Consider the following 19262-nt stretch of genomic DNA (forward strand, 5'->3'; position numbering starts at 1 on the left):
ATTTTTTCATGCATGTTCAAGATTCTGGTATCATGAAAGAAGCATCTCAGTACTCATAGAATCAAACTATTATTTCTTGTTTCATACATCTTAGAGATATTAGTATCAAGAAATTGCTTCTTGACTCTAGGAGAATAAAACAAATATCATCTCTGTTTCACTCATTTTCAAGGTTCTAGCATCAAGAAAGAAACATCAAGGCACTACTGCCCACCGGTACCTTCAGACAAGGTCCTAGCATTAAGAAAGAAACATCAAGGCACTACTGCCCACAGGTACATTCAGACAAGGTCCTAGCATCAGGAAGGAAACATCAAGGCACTACTGCCCACAGGTACATTCACACAAGGTCCTAGCATCAGGAAGGAAACATCAAGGCACTACTGCCCACAGGTACATTCAGACAAGGTCCTAGCATCAGGAAGGAAACATCAAGGCACTACTGCCCACAGGTACATTCACACAAGGTCCTAGCATCAAGAAAGAAACATCAAGGCACTACTGCCCAAAGGTACCTTCAGACAAGGTCCTAGCATCAGGAAAGAAACATCAAGGCACCACTGCCCACAGGTACCTTCAGACAAGGTCCTAGCATCAGGAAAGAAACATCAAGGCACCACTGCCCACAGGTACCTTCAGACAAGGTCCTAGCATCAGGAAAGAAACATCAAGGCACCACTGCCCACAGGTACCTTCAGACAAGGTCCTAGCATCAAGAAAGAAACATCAAGGCACTACTGCCCACAGGTACATTCACACAAGGTCCTAGCATCAAGAAAGAAACATCAAGGCACCACTGCCCACAGGTACATTCAGACAAGGTCCTAGCATCAAGAAGGAAACATCAAGGCACCACTGCCCACAGGTACATTCACACAAGGTCCTAGCATCAAGAAAGAAACATCAAGGCACTACTGCCCACAGGTACATTCACACAAGGTTCTAGCATCAAGAAAGAAACATCAAGGCACTACTGCCCACAGGTACATTCAGACAAGGTCCTAGCATCAAGAAAGAAACATCAAGGCACTACTGCCCACAGGTACCTTCACACAAGGTCCTAGCATCAAGAAAGAAACATCAAGTCACTACTGCCCACAGGTACATTCACACAAGGTCCTAGCATCAAGAAAGAAACATCAAGGCACTACTGCCCACAGGTACCTTCACACAAGGTTCTAGCATCAAGAAAGAAACATCAAGGCACAACTGCCCACAGGTACCTTCACACAAGGTTCTAGCATCAAGAAAGAAACATCAAGGCACTACTGCCCACAGGTACCTTCACACAAGGTTCTAGCATCAAGAAAGAAACATCAAGGCACTACTGCCCACAGGTACCTTCACACAAGGTTCTAGCATCAAGAAAGAAACATCAAGGCACAACTGCCCACAGGTACCTTCACACAAGGTTCTAGCATCAAGAAAGAAACATCAAGGCACTACTGCCCACAGGTACCTCCACACAAGGTCCTAGCATCAAGAAAGAAACATCAAGGCACTACTGCCCACAGGTACATTCACACAAGGTCCTAGCATTAAGAAAGAAACATCAAGGCACTACTGCCCACAGGTACATTCAGACAAGGTCCTAGCATCAAGAAAGAAACATCAAGGCACTACTGCCCACAGGTACATTCACACAAGGTCCTAGCATCAGGAAAGAAACATCAAGGCACTACTGCCCACAGGTACCTTCACACAAGGTCCTAGCATCAAGAAAGAAACATCAAGGCACTACTGCCCACAGGTACCTTCACACAAGGTTCTAGCATCAAGAAAGAAACATCAAGGCACTACTGCCCACAGGTACCTTCACACAAGGTCCTAGCATCAAGAAAGAAACATCAAGGCACCACTGCCCACAGGTACATTCAGACAAGGTCCTAGCATCAAGAAAGAAACATCAAGGCACCACTGCCCACAGGTACATTCACACAAGGTCCTAGCATCAAGAAAGAAACATCAAGGCACTACTGCCCACAGGTACATTCAGACAAGGTCCTAGCATCAAGAAAGAAACATCAAGGCACTACTGCCCACAGGTACCTTCACACAAGGTCCTAGCATCAGGAAAGAAACATCAAGGCACCACTGCCCACAGGTACATTCAGACAAGGTCCTAGCATCAAGAAAGAAACATCAAGGCACTACTGCCCACAGGTACCTTCACACAAGGTCCTAGCATCAAGAAAGAAACATCAAGGCACTACTGCCCACAGGTACATTCAGACAAGGTCCTAGCATCAAGAAAGAAACATCAAGGCACCACTGCCACCAGGTACATTCACACAAGGTCCTAGCATCAAGAAAGAAACATCAAGGCACCACTGCCCACAGGTACATTCAGACAAGGTCCTAGCATCAAGAAAGAAACATCAAGGCACTACTGCCCACAGGTACATTCAGACAAGGTTCTAGCATCAAGAAAGAAACATCAAGGCACTACTGCCCACAGGTACATTCAGACAAGGTTCTAGCATCAGGAAAGAAACATCAAGGCACTACTGCCCACAGGTACCTTCAGACAAGGTCCTAGCACAAGAAAGAAACATCAAGGCACTACTGCCCACAGGTACATTCACACAAGGTTCTAGCATCAAGAAAGAAACATCAAGGCACTACTGCCCACAGGTACCTTCACACAAGGTTCTAGCATCAGGAAAGAAACATCAAGGCACTACTGCCCACAGGTACCTTCAGACAAGGTCCTAGCACAAGAAAGAAACATCAAGGCACTACTGCCCACAGGTACATTCACACAAGGTTCTAGCATCAAGAAAGAAACATCAAGGCACTACTGCCCACAGGTACCTTCACACAAGGTCCTAGCATCAGGAAAGAAACATCAAGGCACTACTGCCACCAGGTACATTCAGACAAGGTCCTAGCATCAGGAAAGAAACATCAAGGCACTACTGCCCACAGGTACATTCACACAAGGTTCTAGCATCAAGAAAGAAACATCAAGGCACTACTGCCCACAGGTACATTCAGACAAGGTTCTAGCATCAAGAAAGAAACATCAAGGCACTACTGCCCACAGGTACATTCAGACAAGGTTCTAGCATCAAGAAAGAAACATCAAGGCACCACTGCCACCAGGTACCTTCAGACAAGGTCCTAGCATCAAGAAAGAAACATCAAGGCACTACTGCCTACAGGTACATTCAGACAAGGTCCTAGCATCAGGAAAGAAACATCAAGGCACTACTGCCCACAGGTACATTAAGACAAGGTCCTAGCACAAGAAAGAAACATCAAGGCACTACTGCCCACAGGTACATTCACACAAGGTTCTAGCACAAGAAAGAAACATCAAGGCACTACTGCCACCAGGTACATTCAGACAAGGTTCTAGCATCAAGAAAGAAACATCAAGGCACCACTGCCACCAGGTACCTTCAGACAAGGTCCTAGCATCAAGAAAGAAACATCAAGGCACTACTGCCCACAGGTACATTCAGACAAGGTCCTAGCATCAAGAAAGAAACATCAAGGCACTACTGCCCACAGGTACATTCAGACAAGGTCCTAGCATCAGGAAAGAAACATCAAGGCACTACTGCCCACAGGTACATTAAGACAAGGTCCTAGCACAAGAAAGAAACATCAAGGCACTACTGCCCACAGGTACATTCACACAAGGTTCTAGCACAAGAAAGAAACATCAAGGCACTACTGCCCACAGGTACATTCACACAAGGTTCTAGCATCAAGAAAGAAACATCAAGGCGCCACCTTCACACAAGGTTCTAGTCAAACTCCCTCCACAACTATTCAACCATCTTAACAAGTGTAGTCATTCTCTAAAAAGGCACAAGTTTCTAAAGTCATGGAAATTATCTAAGTTTTTCCCAATATTACATTTGATCAGAATGGTTTTATAATGCATGGATTTATCAGACATGAAATCCTAAATCCTTTATGAATCAAGACTGAAGATAGACACAAAAACTGTATATCCACAGTACTGAACCCAGGAAAACTTTAGGTATCAGGATAAATAACAAGGGCCTAGCAGAAGAAATGACAGACGCTTTTACACCAAAGACATAGTCATGGAAATTCAACTCCACAACAGTTACATGTTCATCATGACTTCTATACATACTCAAATAGATTAGAAACTTGACATTATTGGAACTAATTGTGATGGGGTGATTCTCTTGTGTTTGTTGCCTTGTCATACACACAGCAACGACTTATGGAGGTACATGATATTGTTCTGATATTTCAACATGACAGTATCTATCACACAACTTGCCTAATACCAGCGTTGTGTTGGGCAGGCATTCCTGTTCTCTAGGCTTGAGTGAGTGAGTGAGTTTGGTTATACGCCGCTCTTATTCCAGCAATATCATTAGCTATACCACAGCCCCCCACTAATTGACTAGATTTGGCTAATTACCCTGGAATATTTTCTTTATTCGTATACTACAGAAAAACTATTGAATCTTTTTCAGTTATTTCTTCTGATATGTTTAGACAACACATTAAAGTAAATAATATCAAAAAATGGTGTTTGTTGTTTGTTCAGTTAGTGACAGCGAGGTGAATTTCAGCTTTCTCAATCTGTCAAAGGTCCCGTCCCGTGGACCGTTTGATGGCAGTGCCCAGTTTCGTCGGGGTATTTTCAAAGCACTGTGGTGCTGCTGTTTTCAGTTGAAATGTCATAAAAATTGTTGGACAATAAGATCAGAAGATGGTCTTTCATGTGGTATATTTTATATTTCGACGAATGAAGCGGAACGGTGTGGAATTGGCGTTTGAAAAACTCCCCCATTTTCAAGTACTCGCCATTTGCAAGGTAAGTCCGTTTTCAATCTGTAACATCGTGTAGCATAAAGAGCAACATTTCCCCTTTATTTTGATGTATATATCAACAATATTAAAATTGGGTAAAACGGCGTGAGATCACGTAATATGAAAGTAGTGCCGTTCAAAACGTGCCATTTTCACCGCCCTGAGCCCGACCTGCTATCACTAACAGCAGCGCTCAGCAGTCCGAAGATCACTAAAGGTTTCGGCTACTGTCTCACAGTCACAATGTCAAACAGTTAATGCATAGTGAATTATCAGAATAGTGACTTATGAAAGCTAAAATCTCCATCTGCTGAAATTAATCTTTATGAAAATAATTTACACGTAATATTTCATTCCGAGAAACAGTTCCTATGCAGTATTTACCCTCGGCTCGATCGACAGTTCAGATTGAGCTGATTTTGGTTCGGTCTGTAAACAGCATGATATATAGATAGTGTAGTTGACAGAAAATGGATTCATATATATATTGCTTCGCTAAAAGTCATATTTATTGTAGCTGGACGCTAACATGTCAACAAACTTTTCGAAGTTGAAATAGCGAAACGTCATCGGTGACAGGTCAGGACATGTTCCATGCTTAAAAACTATCCGGCACAACACCAAACTGCTGCCGCATAATCTTAGTTATGATTATAAATATTTTACAATTATGCAAAAGAACCTGTAATAAAAATGGCACAATTATTTCTGTGGGTAAAATAATGGTTTTAGATACTATATTCCTCAGATCACTGCATCAGAATTTGTCCTGTTGTATTATTGGGTATGTTTTAACTGAATCACCGGTAGATCGCCGGGGAGGTGTGCACAGCTGATTGCTATTTCCGGCTTTGTGTATGAGACAAATATGCACGGTAATCTTAATCCCTGCATATGATACAGTGCCTAGCATAAACAAATTAGGACTGAAAAGGTAGATAATCTCGTCTTGTGATCTTTAATTGCAAATTTGACTTGTGCACTGACATGGTTAGATTGTTTTGATAACGTCTGCTTTTTAGTAGGGTCGCGGGGTAATGTCAATCGAAGTGTAACAACACTAACGATCTACAGGCGACACACCATTATGTTTATTCTAAGTAACGGTTGTGTTTTATTGTCTATTCCCCAAGCATCAATGATCAATGTTATTTCGAATTTCGGGTAATTTGGTGTGATTTTTAGATTGCCTGTAAAATAAACCTAAAACAATGGACATCACTTACACACACTGACATTCACACTGAACTTTATCAACATACCCACAGTAAGTATATTTCAATTTTTAGATGTTACTGTACGTATCATAAATATCTTTAAAAAAAATCAATATTTGAAGGGACCCCTAATGTAGGGGCGATGGTTTTATCTGCATTTAGTACATTCCTGTGCACAGAAATTATTTATTTATTGGTTGATTTTGAAAGTACATTTGTCAGTGTAAGTTCTGAAAAGTTCATAACATTCAGCTGATTTTTCAGCTGGTGAAACACAGGTAAACTGAAATTCCATGAATACAAGTAATACTTTTTGCAACTGAACATCTGGAAAGTAAAAACAAAACAGTAACAAAATATAATCATGCAAAAATACTAAAATATATTTTATATTTCTTTTTTTTTGGTGACATTGAGGAAGTGTCAAGTCCAGTGAAGAAAGTAACAGACAATATTGTGAACATTGTTATTCCTTTATTGTATTCAAGCTGAGACAGACAATTTTGTGTGATGCATTTGATTTTTGTGTGGACAATGAAATTTCTACTTATGTCAGTCAAAACAATTGATTTAAATATTCATATGTTTTGACTGTGATATTGCTATCTGTCAAGTTTACATTGGTCATGTTTAATGAGTACATCAAGAATAAAAATGTTTGAAAAGTATGAGTGTGTTTGTTGTTTATGTAATGATATTTAGGAGTAATCTTTGTATGAATTCCGGGGTTAAAGACAGTGTACTTCCCATGGAGTCATGGTCCATATTACTCGGGCACTCACTATTCATTCAATTTTTTGCTTGAATCTTTGGAATAACTCTTAATCCATTGGATTTATGTGAATTCTTTAACCACTAGGCTACCCCACCATCCCTTCTATACTTGAACCCAGTCATATTTGGGAGGAACTAGGAAAACGTGTGCAACCAGAGCTTGCAAAACCTTGGCAGTAACTTGGTGGCCAATGGTAACAATTTTCCTGTTGAAATGTTTGAACACTTTTCATGTCCATTTATCCACTAAAATATTCCGCAATCTACTTTTCCTCAGTTACATTGTTACCTTGATGACAGTACATGATAACATCTATTTTCATTATAATGAAAATACTACTTTCATTGTTGGATTCAAGTGTCCAACTTTAATTTAGTTGAGTATATACTGGCTTCAGTATTGCCTTAGTATAAAGCAGTTATGGTTACGTGTTGCAACATTTGGTACTGCAGTTTATGAACTATAAAGTAAAATCTGTTACTGCCTGTTGATGCTTAAACTTAACCTTGAAGTTGAAACATCATGAGTATAATCATCAATAGTACAATAAAGGCATCGTTAGAATTTAAAAGCTTTTAAGATGGGTTCATGCGGTACTTGTGGGAATTTAATGTTGTCAAGTGTCTGAACAATATGGACAATATGAAGATGTTATCCAACAATTTTTTGAATACATTGACATTTTCAGCTTTTTGTTTCTCGATTGTAAATTTTTTGACAATTCCAATTTCCATAAAAAACATAAATACAAAACATCAAACTGAGAACGACAGCACCTGATTCATAAACATGGTAACGGTGACAGCATATTCAAAATAACTAGTTAAGAAAATAAACACAATAAAATATGTCTCTTTCACTTCTTCTTAACTGCATATGAGTACTTTTACACCATAAAAATGTCAAAACCAAACATTATGTTAACAATTTATCAAAACACTGATATTGTGAAACATGATGACATCACTACATTTCAACACATGGCAACATTTGTTCAACATACACAATATACTATTTCTCAGTCTGGTGTCATATTTCGACAGCCACTTTTGGGTCTGTTTTGCCTGATTTCTTGTAACCTCTGTTATAAAACATTTTCTAGGGTTAAATTCTACATTGAGATAAAACCCTACTGCAGCTGTGACCAGAATTTATTTGTATCAATACATTATCTGCCTGACTTCTGTTCAGAATTAACTTGGAAAAAAGTCAATCTCATTGCTGATTTCAGTTTTATTTTTAGGATCACCAATTATCTTGTCTGTCATACAATACAAGAAGGTTTATCATTAGAAATTTAAACGAAAATAGCATGTGCACGATGCATCTACTTTAGATCTATTCACTAATGTTAGTCAATAGTTCGTCTTCAACTTTAAGTGTCTCTGTCCTGTGTGTCGATGCAAGGTTACACATGATCACCAGTAATCAGCTGGAATCACTTGATTCGCAATCCTGCGAAAGGTCTTTTCGTTTTGACAATGTTCAGCGAAAAGTTAGGTTTCTCTTTCCCTTCGACTGTTCACTAAGGAGAATATGTCTCTTATATACTATTAAATTCCTGAATTCAGTTATTGTGAAACTAAAAAAAAGTATCGATAAAGCTACGCGTAAAAACACAGGTGGCATTTACGAAGGACACATTTCCCTAGAAATACAGAACATCCGAAATTCATCGTCTCGCCGATTGACACAGACTCCCAAGCCAACACGGAGACAGACATTTCGAGGAAATATATTCTCGTCAGCAGATGTCTAGAGCGCATGTGCTTACCTCATAGTGTCAGACACCCCACTGCTGCACTGTCTAGGAGCCGCAAATCAAGCTCTAATCTCCCGGTGTCTGATGTAATGCCAGCTAGACTGCAAGTCACCGACAGGATCTTCCTACAGAACAACGAAGCGAGTGAAATGGCGGCGTGTTTTCGTGTTGATCAGCGAGGTCAGAGGTTGCATGACGTAGTTGACATATATGGACATGGCCACGCCTATTCATAAATCGTAAACACTGTCGATAGAGAAAATGAATTACGGTATACGTGGATAATAGAGTCACGATTCATTTTAAAACAAATGGAAACGAAAGAAAAATACCAATTTGCTTAAACCTAATAGTTGATTTCATCTGTCATGGTTTAAATCTTTATATATTTGGATCCAAATTTTGGCCATGTCCGCTTCTCTCTGTCAATCATGCCCGACGAAACACATTCGCTACTACTTGTCGTAAAACTAACTTTTGACAGTTTTGATAAACCGTCTGTTGGTGCCTTCGTTAAACGGTGCATACCAAATAGCGATCAAAACAGAAATGTTTTGTATGTGAGATCTTCGAAGAAGAAAAGAAAGGAATAGCATCATTTGCAAATAACGAGGTGCACTACACTGTAAATGTTGATGGTTTACAATGTCAATCCATTCCTTTTCTCAATTTAGTGGATATGCCAATCACCAATCAATGACAACTGTTCCATAAGCAAACTGTTTAATAAGTAATTGAAATTGATCCAGTTCATTTTATTTCAACAATGAGCGTTATAACGATGTCAATGTTCTGCAAGATGAATGGGTAAGTAAGCCTAACAGAAACACAACTATTGACATTTTAGACATCTTTTATATTTGAATATTTTCGTAGTATTTACAAATTTTCTCAAATTTAATTTTGGGACCTAATACAGAGTAAATTTGTTTCGAGGTATATGCGTACTGAAGCGTATGTTAGTTTTATAGTTCTCTAGTTTTAATTATACGAGCATATTGCTGAAGCAAGACATTAGATATGTTCCCAGCTGCCTCGAAACAGTAATGCTACATATGAATACCGTTGACAAAATCAACTTGTGGTAGTTTGTTGTACGGTAATAGCTATCTAGCGGTACACATCTCACAATGTGCATCATGTGATCGTTTGCCGAGTTGTTTATTTGTCAAGCCGCCTTCTTTATTATGCAAAAACGTCATTCAAATGAATGTTCCTCATTGGTTCGTATGTGCGGCTAATCCAAATTTCAGCCAATCGCAGCGTTCAGACGCCAAAGTAGCCGTGAGTCTTTAGCGGAATAAGTAGCGTGGGTTATAGTTGCAGTAGATAGCAGAGTACGATACAAGCTCGAGTTGTAAGTGTTTAAACTTATTTCCTTTTTACATTTTATTTGGAAAAAGTTATTTATGCATTAGATTAATATGTTTTCTATAGGATGCAGGTTTGTTTCTGACATGTTATCAAGTTTGTATAGATGCTATTCGTCTTTTTGAGAGCTTGCCTCCATGCCCTATATAGATTGCATATGAGCGCCATGTCTGCCTGGCAATGCTGTAGCTATAGGCGGGGAAGGGGTTGATAAATTTAAGAATTTGGAAGTTAAAATCAACGTCGCATTACGATCTAACGATATGGATGTGATCTCACATCATTTATCTGTAATTTGGTAAATTTTGATAGTTGTGCGTCGTGTTTTAACAGAGGTTGAGCTCGATTTCGAGACGAGCCCTTTGTCATTACGTAGCGATATAGCGGCCATATAGGCGATCGTTCAACAAGACCTGAACATAGTGAAGCCGTTTGCTCTAGTAATACTCACTGTATATAACATATAGCCTAGCATAGTAGGAACGATGATGAAGTTTAAACTTCCGAGAACACTAATGTCAGGAACATTTTCCTAACCGAGATCACCCTGGGATAATTTTAAAAGGTACTTTCATTCATGGGAATGGAATTTGACATTGGAGAGGTGAGTTTTGGGGTCGTTGTTTGAGGTTGGACGAGCGGCCATGACGGATTTTGCTCTAACATAGGATTTGGCTATTGCCATTCGTTTAGTATGGGGAATGATAGAGTATAGAAGGTAGCGGCGATGGCGAGTTATCATACCCCAAATGACTTAAACTTGCAAGGATTTGTAATTTTTCGATTTTTGTAGATCAAAATCGACTAGTCTCTTTGTCTGCAGAGGCGGTCTGATCTAGTTACAAAAGAAATGGCGGTTTTGAACAAGAAGGGCCCAATGTCTGACAGAAAGACAGCCTATGCTAAACGCGCCATAGGACTAATGCCACATTCACAATGTACAGTAGTATAGCTGTTATGGAGATTTTGCCAGCTAGTTTCTCGACATATTCTGTTGGTTTTAAATTATGATAATGAAATTTCTGTTTAAAATAAGAGAAGATTTAGTCGTCATTTGACCTACATAAATGCATAAATGTTTTTGCAGCTGTCATTTCGTCTTTTGTCAAAAACTTTATGTATGCACTTACTGGTGTCATTTGTCATTGAAGTTACTCTTGAATATTTTGGAGAACAACAGTAACCTGACATTAAAGGCTATATTTTTGTATTTTTCTTTGGTCCTGGTTGTTTATGAAAATCTTCCCTGATTAAATAAAAAATGTGTATTGAGTTACATTAAAAAAAATCTCTTGAATATATTTGAACTTTAGTCTGCATTACATGAATGTATTAGCAGACTTTGTTGACTGTTTTCAGATTACATAACTTGATGTCATAATGTCAGCACTGGTCATAATTATGTATATTGATGTTGCATACAAAGAATGATGAATATTCATATTGAATGTGTTTTTCATGAAATAATCACCCAAATATTTAAAATTAGATTGAATGAAATTAATCACTTTTTTCTCACACATTAATCCGTTCAAAAATTAAATTATTTGTCTTTATATATTTTAAAATTGATATTGAAAATATGTATTTGTCAGTTATGGGTCGTTTCATGTGACTTAGTTAATTTTGAGGGGCTGATTTTTAACCATTTTTGACCAACAAAATTATGCTACTTTTGGTAAGAAAACTTATTTATTTTCAGAGTGACTTATGTCTCCATGTAGAAGTGATAGATATATCAGTAGAGCATTTCGTATATTGACACACTATGCCTACCTTTAGGATACAGCACCACAAACTTTAAAAATACATCATAATGCTCTTGTACGTAATGTAATGTGATTTTGTTCCAAAACGCGTTCTGAAACAATGCCCTATGATGCCTGCATGGCAACACAGTTGTCTAGCTCTGCGAGTGCATATAAGCTCCGCTCACTGGTGTTTCATCTCTACAAGCTATGTCATTGCATAAGCACAACGATGTTGAGTGTTTCCAGTAGTTATATACCGCCGGATGCGCAATTTTTTGCAAGCACCAGTTTGAAATATTTTCCTTTTTTCACTAATATGCTCATATTTATTTGTATTACGGGGTGCTGAGGTGTTATGTTTTGTGTATTATTGAATTTTGTATTTTTTAAATTTAGCGAGAATGCGTTAAACCGGTCTATATTATATATATTCGATTATTTGCAATTTTGGTCAATGTAATTATTTAAATTATGTAAATATATTTTATATTTTGGTTTCTAAGTAACTTTTAAGTCTAAATGATTTACAATGTGAACTGACATACATGTATATTTTTTTTCATTCAGTAATTTGCGCCATTACATAGAAATGTTTTTTATTAGTATTTTATTTTTCGAAGTGGTAAAAATGCATGACACTGGACACGTCAGTCATTTTTGTGCCGGTTCGGTCAATGCATTCTATTTATTAGGATTATTTCAATGGGTTAGGGCTGAGGATTTAGGGTAAGGGTTAGGGACCTAATCCAACATAGTTGGTCCGGTGTTATACATTACCATTTGTTGTTCTTATTTTTTGCATTTTAATACTTTTTTTCACACAAAAACGGGAAACCAAAAACGTCAAGTACACTGTAGAAATTTTTGGCTAATGGAAATTGGCCTGAAATTTGCACTCAAGCCTCTTTGACACGCAACATAAATTTTGTTCAGTAATGATTCGAAGGCTAACTCAACCTCGTGCCGTCACTACACGTGCTCATCTCACACTCGTTCCTTAGTGCGATCCACATTATCCTTACAGTGTTCCCTACACCACTTTTCTGTCACAAAATCACCGATTTATATAAAAGCGCGTCATTCATGCATGTACCGTGAAATCTACGCCTGACGTCAACAACACTTTTCAATTTGAGGCATATCAGCTCATTCCACGCCACACGTTATCTTGCAAATTATGGAATGGGTCGAGTGTGCCAAATGACATAAGATTCATTCGACAATTGTCCGTAGATTAAAATCACACAACACCAAGTCTACCCGTAACCTTCGTAATTGTCCGTGACCTATTCGACTCTTTCCGTTCATTCCGTGACGTCACAGGAATGACTATAAATTTGCACATTGTGCAACAGTGTGGACGTAGCTCAGTCGGTTAGCTGTCGAGCTAACAAATCAGAAGGCCGCAGGTTTGCGTCCGATGGGTTCTCACAAACTGGTTGCTTGTCTTAATGACACGTGACCTACGGCAGAGATCGTCCCCACGAGACGTGGTGGTGCTGTATTCTAAAGGTGCTCCACACACTGAGTTTCTTTCAGATAGATAATGCAGACAGTTGCAAATATTAAAGTAATGTTGTGATTAGCTGAGTGTGGCCAAAGACAATGGAATACCATACTTGCTCAAATATGATATTAAGCTCATCTCATAGAGGGTCAATCAATAATGTATGCTTGTTCAGTGGCCAACATCTATTTACTTCTGGTGTACTTTATTAAGTCACCATAGATATTTGTCAGTGCTTTTGACACTGTCAGCATTGGAATTCGACAGTAATAACTGACTGAAATATTTTGTTGTAATTAATTAATTTACCATGGATTCTTGATTAATCCGCAAAAAAATGTGCTGATGGTTAGACACCCAACACTGAAGGTGGGTTCAAATCCTGTATTGGGACTCAAATCCCAAAATGAACTAGAATCTGTATTGTACTGAGAAATGTAGACATTGATGCATTTGGCCACTTTATAAAATGTGTTGTATATTTCCAGCAAAATGGAATTACTTAATATTTTATTATGCTATTGGTGTTTTCCAGAATTGTGAACTGCTGCTTCAATAATAATGGGTCGTAAGGATTCCAATAAGCCTCGTGGACGGATGTCCTCGTATGCATTCTTCGTGCAGACATGCCGAGAAGAGCACAAGAAGAAGCATCCTGGCGAGTCTGTCGTGTTCACTGAGTTTACCAAGAAGTGTGCTGAGAAGTGGAAGGTGATTATGTTTTTCTAAACATTCTGAATGTTTTCATGGTATCGACTAAATATTATTAGCTTTATAAATCTTTACCGGGAGTTTTTCTTCGTTCTTTTTTTATCCCCCCGCAACATGTTTTGCAGGGGGTATTAAAATGGACTCCGTCCGTGCGTCCACTGTCCTTGCACATTTGTCTTTTCCGGAGCAGAACTCTAAAACCGTTCAATATTTCTTCACCAAACTTGGCACAAACTTAGATCTGGTGGTGTACTGGTGCCTTTTGGTAGTTTTGGAATTCTGAATAAAATATGTTTGGCATTTCCATGGCAACAAGTTTGACTGATATTGGTTATGGTGCTGCTTTCTGGAGCAGAACTTTAAAAACCTTTCAATACTCTCCTTCCACTTTTCTATATACACACCTAAATATTCGACATAATCATAACTCGTAGACATAATCATGAAGAGTATTTTGCCATTGCAGGGGATATTGATGACTTTGTCTTCTTGTTTCACTCAAAGACGTTAATTATGACTTGGGAACAATTTATAAATCCTAGTAAGTTATAAAAAAAACTCATCTACTTATGCATGACTTAAACAAAAATGTCATTGTTTTTCAGAAAATGGAACCTAGTGACAAGAAAAGGTTTGAGTCGATGGCTGATAAGGATAAGACCCGCTATGAGAATGAAATGAAGACCTACCAACCCCCAAAGGGAGAGAAGACGAAAAAGAAGAGGAAGTCCAAGGACCCCAATGCCCCCAAGAGAGCACTGTAAGAATATTACATAGTCTATTCAATCTGCAATGTTATAGAAATTACTGTCCCCTCACAGTGGCGAGTCAGTCTTAATGGAATTCTTTGATTTTCTTTCTGTTTTGCTGTTTGTTTGTTTTATTTATTTAATTTTTGTTTTGTGCCTTTATTTTTTAGATTGGTTTGTATTACTTACTGTCACCACCTAGAATGTGGTACTTGACCATTTTTTTGTTAGTAATAATAAACCTGTTCTTGAATATGGTTGCAATATCACCGGTGTAATGGAAAGTTGCTTTCTTAGCAGAGTGGGAAATGACTGTAAATGGTCTGCTTTAGCCAAACAAATTAAGTTTTCTAATCTTAAAAATGGGACGTTGGGGTAGTCTAGTGGTTAAAGCACTGCTTGTCACATTGAAAACCAGAGTTCGATTCCCCACATGGGGACAGTGTGTGAAGCCCATTTCATGTAAATGTAATGTAAATTTATAGTTTTCCAGTGTTGGAGATAAATGGTAATGTGCAAGAGAATTGGTTTGAAGTTAAGGAATTCGTTCCATGATTTGTCATTGATTCTTACTTTTGAATATGATAGAATTCACTTTGCTATAACTATTCAGACTACTATAAAAAGGTTAACTGGCTGCACTTTGTGTCTTTTGTTATGATAACGTTGAGAGAAATGCAAAACAAAAGGGGCAGATTTATTTTGTTTAATTGGACAAGCTAGTAAAAGTAGGAATGTTTGTTTGACATTTAATTATATGTCAACTTTGTGTTTTCAGGTCTGCTTTCTTTTTCTTCTGTGGAGAGGAAAGATGCAAGGTCAAGGAAGACCAACCTGGGCTGTCTGTGTCCGAAGTTGCCAAAGCATTAGGGAAGCGTTGGGAGGTTTGCAAAGATAAGCCCAAATATGAGAAAATGGCAAAGAAGGACAAAGAACGATATGAAGTTGTAAGTTATCAATGTTGGACAATCACAGTTGCCTTCATACAAAACAAACTAGTGGAAAATTGGATGATTCATCACCTGGTCATAAAATCCTATTTTCAGTTATGGAATACCAACCTTAAGATTTCCAAAGTATGTACCGTGGATATTAACTCTCAATGTGCTTAAAAATGATGGGGTAGGGATGGCAGTTTGGACAGTTTCTTGCGATGGTTTGATTTCACAACATCAACAAACAAAAAATTATGAGCGAAACCCCAATGCATCTTACTTCTTTACTAGTGGTTACAGCGTTGGCCCATCACACCGAAGACCCGGGTTCCATTCCTCACATGGGTACAATGTGTGAAGCCCATTTCTTGTATCCCCAGTCATGATATTGCTGGAATATTGCTGAAAGTGGTGTAAAACTATACTTACTCACTGCATCTTTACTGGGTAGGCATAGTGAAATATGTAGAATGTATGTTAAAAATATCACTTGCAATAACAAACTGTTATTGACCTTGCTATAGGCTTTGTTGCGTGTGTAACCAAATAATTATTGCTTAAGTGTGGTTACCATGGTTACCATATTGCCAAAAAAACCTACATTTAGTCATAACTGTCATTTTTCCGAAAATTGAATGAAAGCTGGTACATGAGTGAGTGGTTAGCTGTGGGATTGAATTTTTGGCAGATTCATACATTGTATTCATTTCCTTATTTTACCATTGCACTTTAACTATAGTCCAAAATGTCTTTGCTGACATTATATTTTTTAGCAGACCTACAGTGGTACTGTTTGTGTTTAAAAGATATCATGCTGATGTTAAGGTTTAATGTTCATTAAAACAAGTCTTTCCTGCAAATTGTTCCGAAAATGAAAACATTCACACAAACAATAATTGTATAGTCTTAAATACGCTTATTGTTTCTTCATAATTTTTTACCCCAGTAATCACTGATGTGCCTTAAGTTGGTATCTTTGCCCGACGTGGACCCCTACCAATTCCTGATGATAGATGTTCTGTAAGATATTGTTTGTTTTCAGGAAATCACTGCCTACAGGAGTAAAGATAAACCTGGTGCATCCCCGGCAAAGAAGCCAAAGCCTGCTGTGGAGGAGGTAGAGGATGACGAAGAAGAAGAGGAGGAGGAGGAAGAAGAAGAGGAAGAGGATGATGACGAAGACGAGGATTAAGAACTCATGTTGGACATTACTCATCATGTCATCATCATCTCATTGACCAATCGGTGACCTTTTTATCCATCATCGTCTTGTTTACAGTTTTACCAGCCCCATTTTTGCCATGAACGTTTTGCTGCTGGAATTGATGGCACACAAGGAGGAACTCGCGTCTTTATTTTCCAAGAAAATTGAGACATAAGTCTTAGACACCTTCGTTGACTTTTACTGATGAAGAAATTTTAAGGTTTAACAAATGGTTGGTGTTTAAAATCAAAAGAATTTTATAGCTGTCAGCTGCAAAACATTTTGGTGTTTTAAGTTCTGCAATTGGAGTAATTACATAGTAAATATGTATATGTAGATAGCATTTCAGTATGTTTTGTAAATTGCTTCAAAAAGCAAGATTTATGGTGTTTAAAATACACTCGCTGTAATGAAGCATGTGAAAATATGTGCTATAATTGAACAAGGAGTGCTAACTAATTGGCCATGATTGATACATTTTAAAAGTTGTTGAGACAACAGTTTTATTATTTGCTCATGTTGGTGATATTTATGGTACAAGATGGAGTTACAAAATTAAAGACATTTAGTTGGGAGTGCATTTATTAATGCAGCTGATATCGACAGAAATTGTCACTCATGTACCTAATACTGGACGTGCATCAAACATGCATCAGCATTTCTCATTCGGTAAACCGAACCATAAGTTGGAATCACAGCCACTGTTCTCATCTTACCGATTTGAGTCAATGATTAAATCATCGTTTCTGTGTCATTGTTATCATTTTAAATTAATATAAAGTTGCCATCCTGTTGAAGTTTCCATATTTGGGAACACGTCTAGATGTTCAATGTCAACTTGCCTACAGTGTTACTCAACAGTGCTACTTTCACGATGTTCTCGTAGGATGTGTTCCCTGAAGCTTGTCACAATAGGTCTGTACAAATGTGTCAGAGTAGCACTTGCATCTTTTGTAACCGTAGGAATAAAAATAATAAACATTTTGAGCAAAATCACTCTTCTGTTATATATGTACTTTGTTGTATGCCCAGATGGGTACAGTGTGTGAAGTCCATTTCTGGGGTCCCCTGTCGAGATGTTGATGGAATATGCTAAAAGCGGCATAAAACTCCGCTCCACTCACTTAATGCTGTATTTCCTTGATTATCAAAGACTTGAATGGAGGTCTGTAATTCCCTGTCCTCATGCTCTGTGAAGAATCTGTACTGGTCTCAGTGGTTCTCATACAGCTGACCAAATAGGACTGTTTCACACCTCAGTCATAGAGCAATCATCATCATGCTGTATGGACTTTGTCAGTCAGTCGAATGGTGGTCATGCTGTAAGCCACTGATTGAAAGGATTGGTGGTCATGCTGTAAGCCACTGGTTGAAAGGATTGGTGGTCATGCTGTAAGCCACTGATTGAAAGGATTGGTGGTCATGCTGTTAGCCACTGGTTGAAAGGATTGGTGGTCATGCTGTAAGCCACTGATTCAAAGGATTGGTGGTCATGCTGTTAGCCACTGATTGAAAGGATTGGTGGTCATGCTGTTAGCCACTGGTTGAAAGGATTGGTGGCCATGCTGTAAGCCACTGATTGAAAGGATTGGTGGTCATGCTGTAAGCCACTGATTGAAAGGATTGGTGGTCATGCTGTAAGCCACTGATTGAAAGGATTGGTGGTCATGCTGTTAGCCACTGATTGAAAGGATTGGTGGTCATGCTGTAAGCCACTGATTGAAAGGATTGGTGGTCATGCTGTAAGCCACTGGTTGACAGGTCCCGACCTTTGTCATTATGGAGTGGATTGGTGGTCATGCCACTAGCTGACAGGTCCTGACTATTGTCAGTCATGGAGTGGATTCATGGTCATGCATCCGGGGTAGAATAGGTCTTCAGCAACCCATGTGCTTGCCATAAAAAGAGACTATCTTGTCGTAAGAGGCGACTAACGGGATTGGGTGGTCAGTTTCGCTGACTTGGTTGACACATGTCATCGGTTCCCAATTGCACAGATCGATGCTCATGCTGTTGATCACTGGATTGTCTGGTCCAGACTCGATTATTTACAGACCGCCGCCATATAGCTGGAATATTGCTGAGTGCGGCGTAAAACTAAACTCACTCGCTCACTCATGGTCATGCTGTAAGCCACTGGTTGAAAGGATTGGTGGTCATGCTGTAAGCCACTGGTTGAAAGGATTGGTGGTCATGCTGTTAGCCACTGGTTGAAAGGATTGGTGGTCATGCTGTAAGCCACTGGTTGACAGGTCCTTGTTGCCTGTTTGTACTAGCCCTGTAAACCCTGAAATTGCAGAAGCTTATCTTTCTTCAAGTGGTCGTAATTCACTATATAACTTTAGTCTTCAGTAATTCTACAGAAAATATTTGGATATCTGAAGTATATTATTACTGTTAGCGCCATGTTTAGGTGAACTACCATGCACTGTTTGTATTATCAACAAACAGATTGGACTTAGCATTTCATTCTA

General features: G+C 38.6%; 2 protein-coding genes across 3 annotated transcripts in view; one reads left to right on the top strand and one right to left on the bottom strand.

Annotated features, from left to right (window-relative positions):
• Nucleotides 1–19262, bottom strand: part of LOC124266216 (histone deacetylase complex subunit SAP30L-like) — a 77226-nt gene that overhangs the window by 6298 nt on the left and 51666 nt on the right. The window contains exon 1 of one of the 2 annotated variants that reach the window (XM_046701027.1): nt 8573–8931. The exons of the other annotated variant lie outside the window; for it this stretch is intronic. Coding sequence (XP_046556983.1) covers nt 8573–8577 — 5 coding nt within the window. The 5' untranslated portion in view covers nt 8578–8931. Of the gene's footprint in view, nt 1–8572; nt 8932–19262 lie in introns of those variants that run through there. 2 annotated transcript variants of the gene reach the window in all.
• On the top strand, nt 9809–17781 carry LOC124266214 (high mobility group protein B1-like). The gene is made up of 5 exons (XM_046701025.1): nt 9809–9917; nt 13725–13900; nt 14506–14660; nt 15428–15596; nt 16627–17781. The coding sequence occupies exons 2-5, from the start codon at nt 13751–13753 to the stop codon at nt 16774–16776; spliced, it is 624 nt and encodes a 207-aa protein (XP_046556981.1). The 5' UTR covers nt 9809–9917; nt 13725–13750; the 3' UTR covers nt 16777–17781.

Source organism: Haliotis rubra, unplaced genomic scaffold, assembly GCF_003918875.1.
Source record: "Haliotis rubra isolate DU_JTF1 unplaced genomic scaffold, ASM391887v1 Scf124, whole genome shotgun sequence".
NCBI classification, from domain to species: Eukaryota; Metazoa; Mollusca; class Gastropoda; order Lepetellida; family Haliotidae; genus Haliotis; species Haliotis rubra.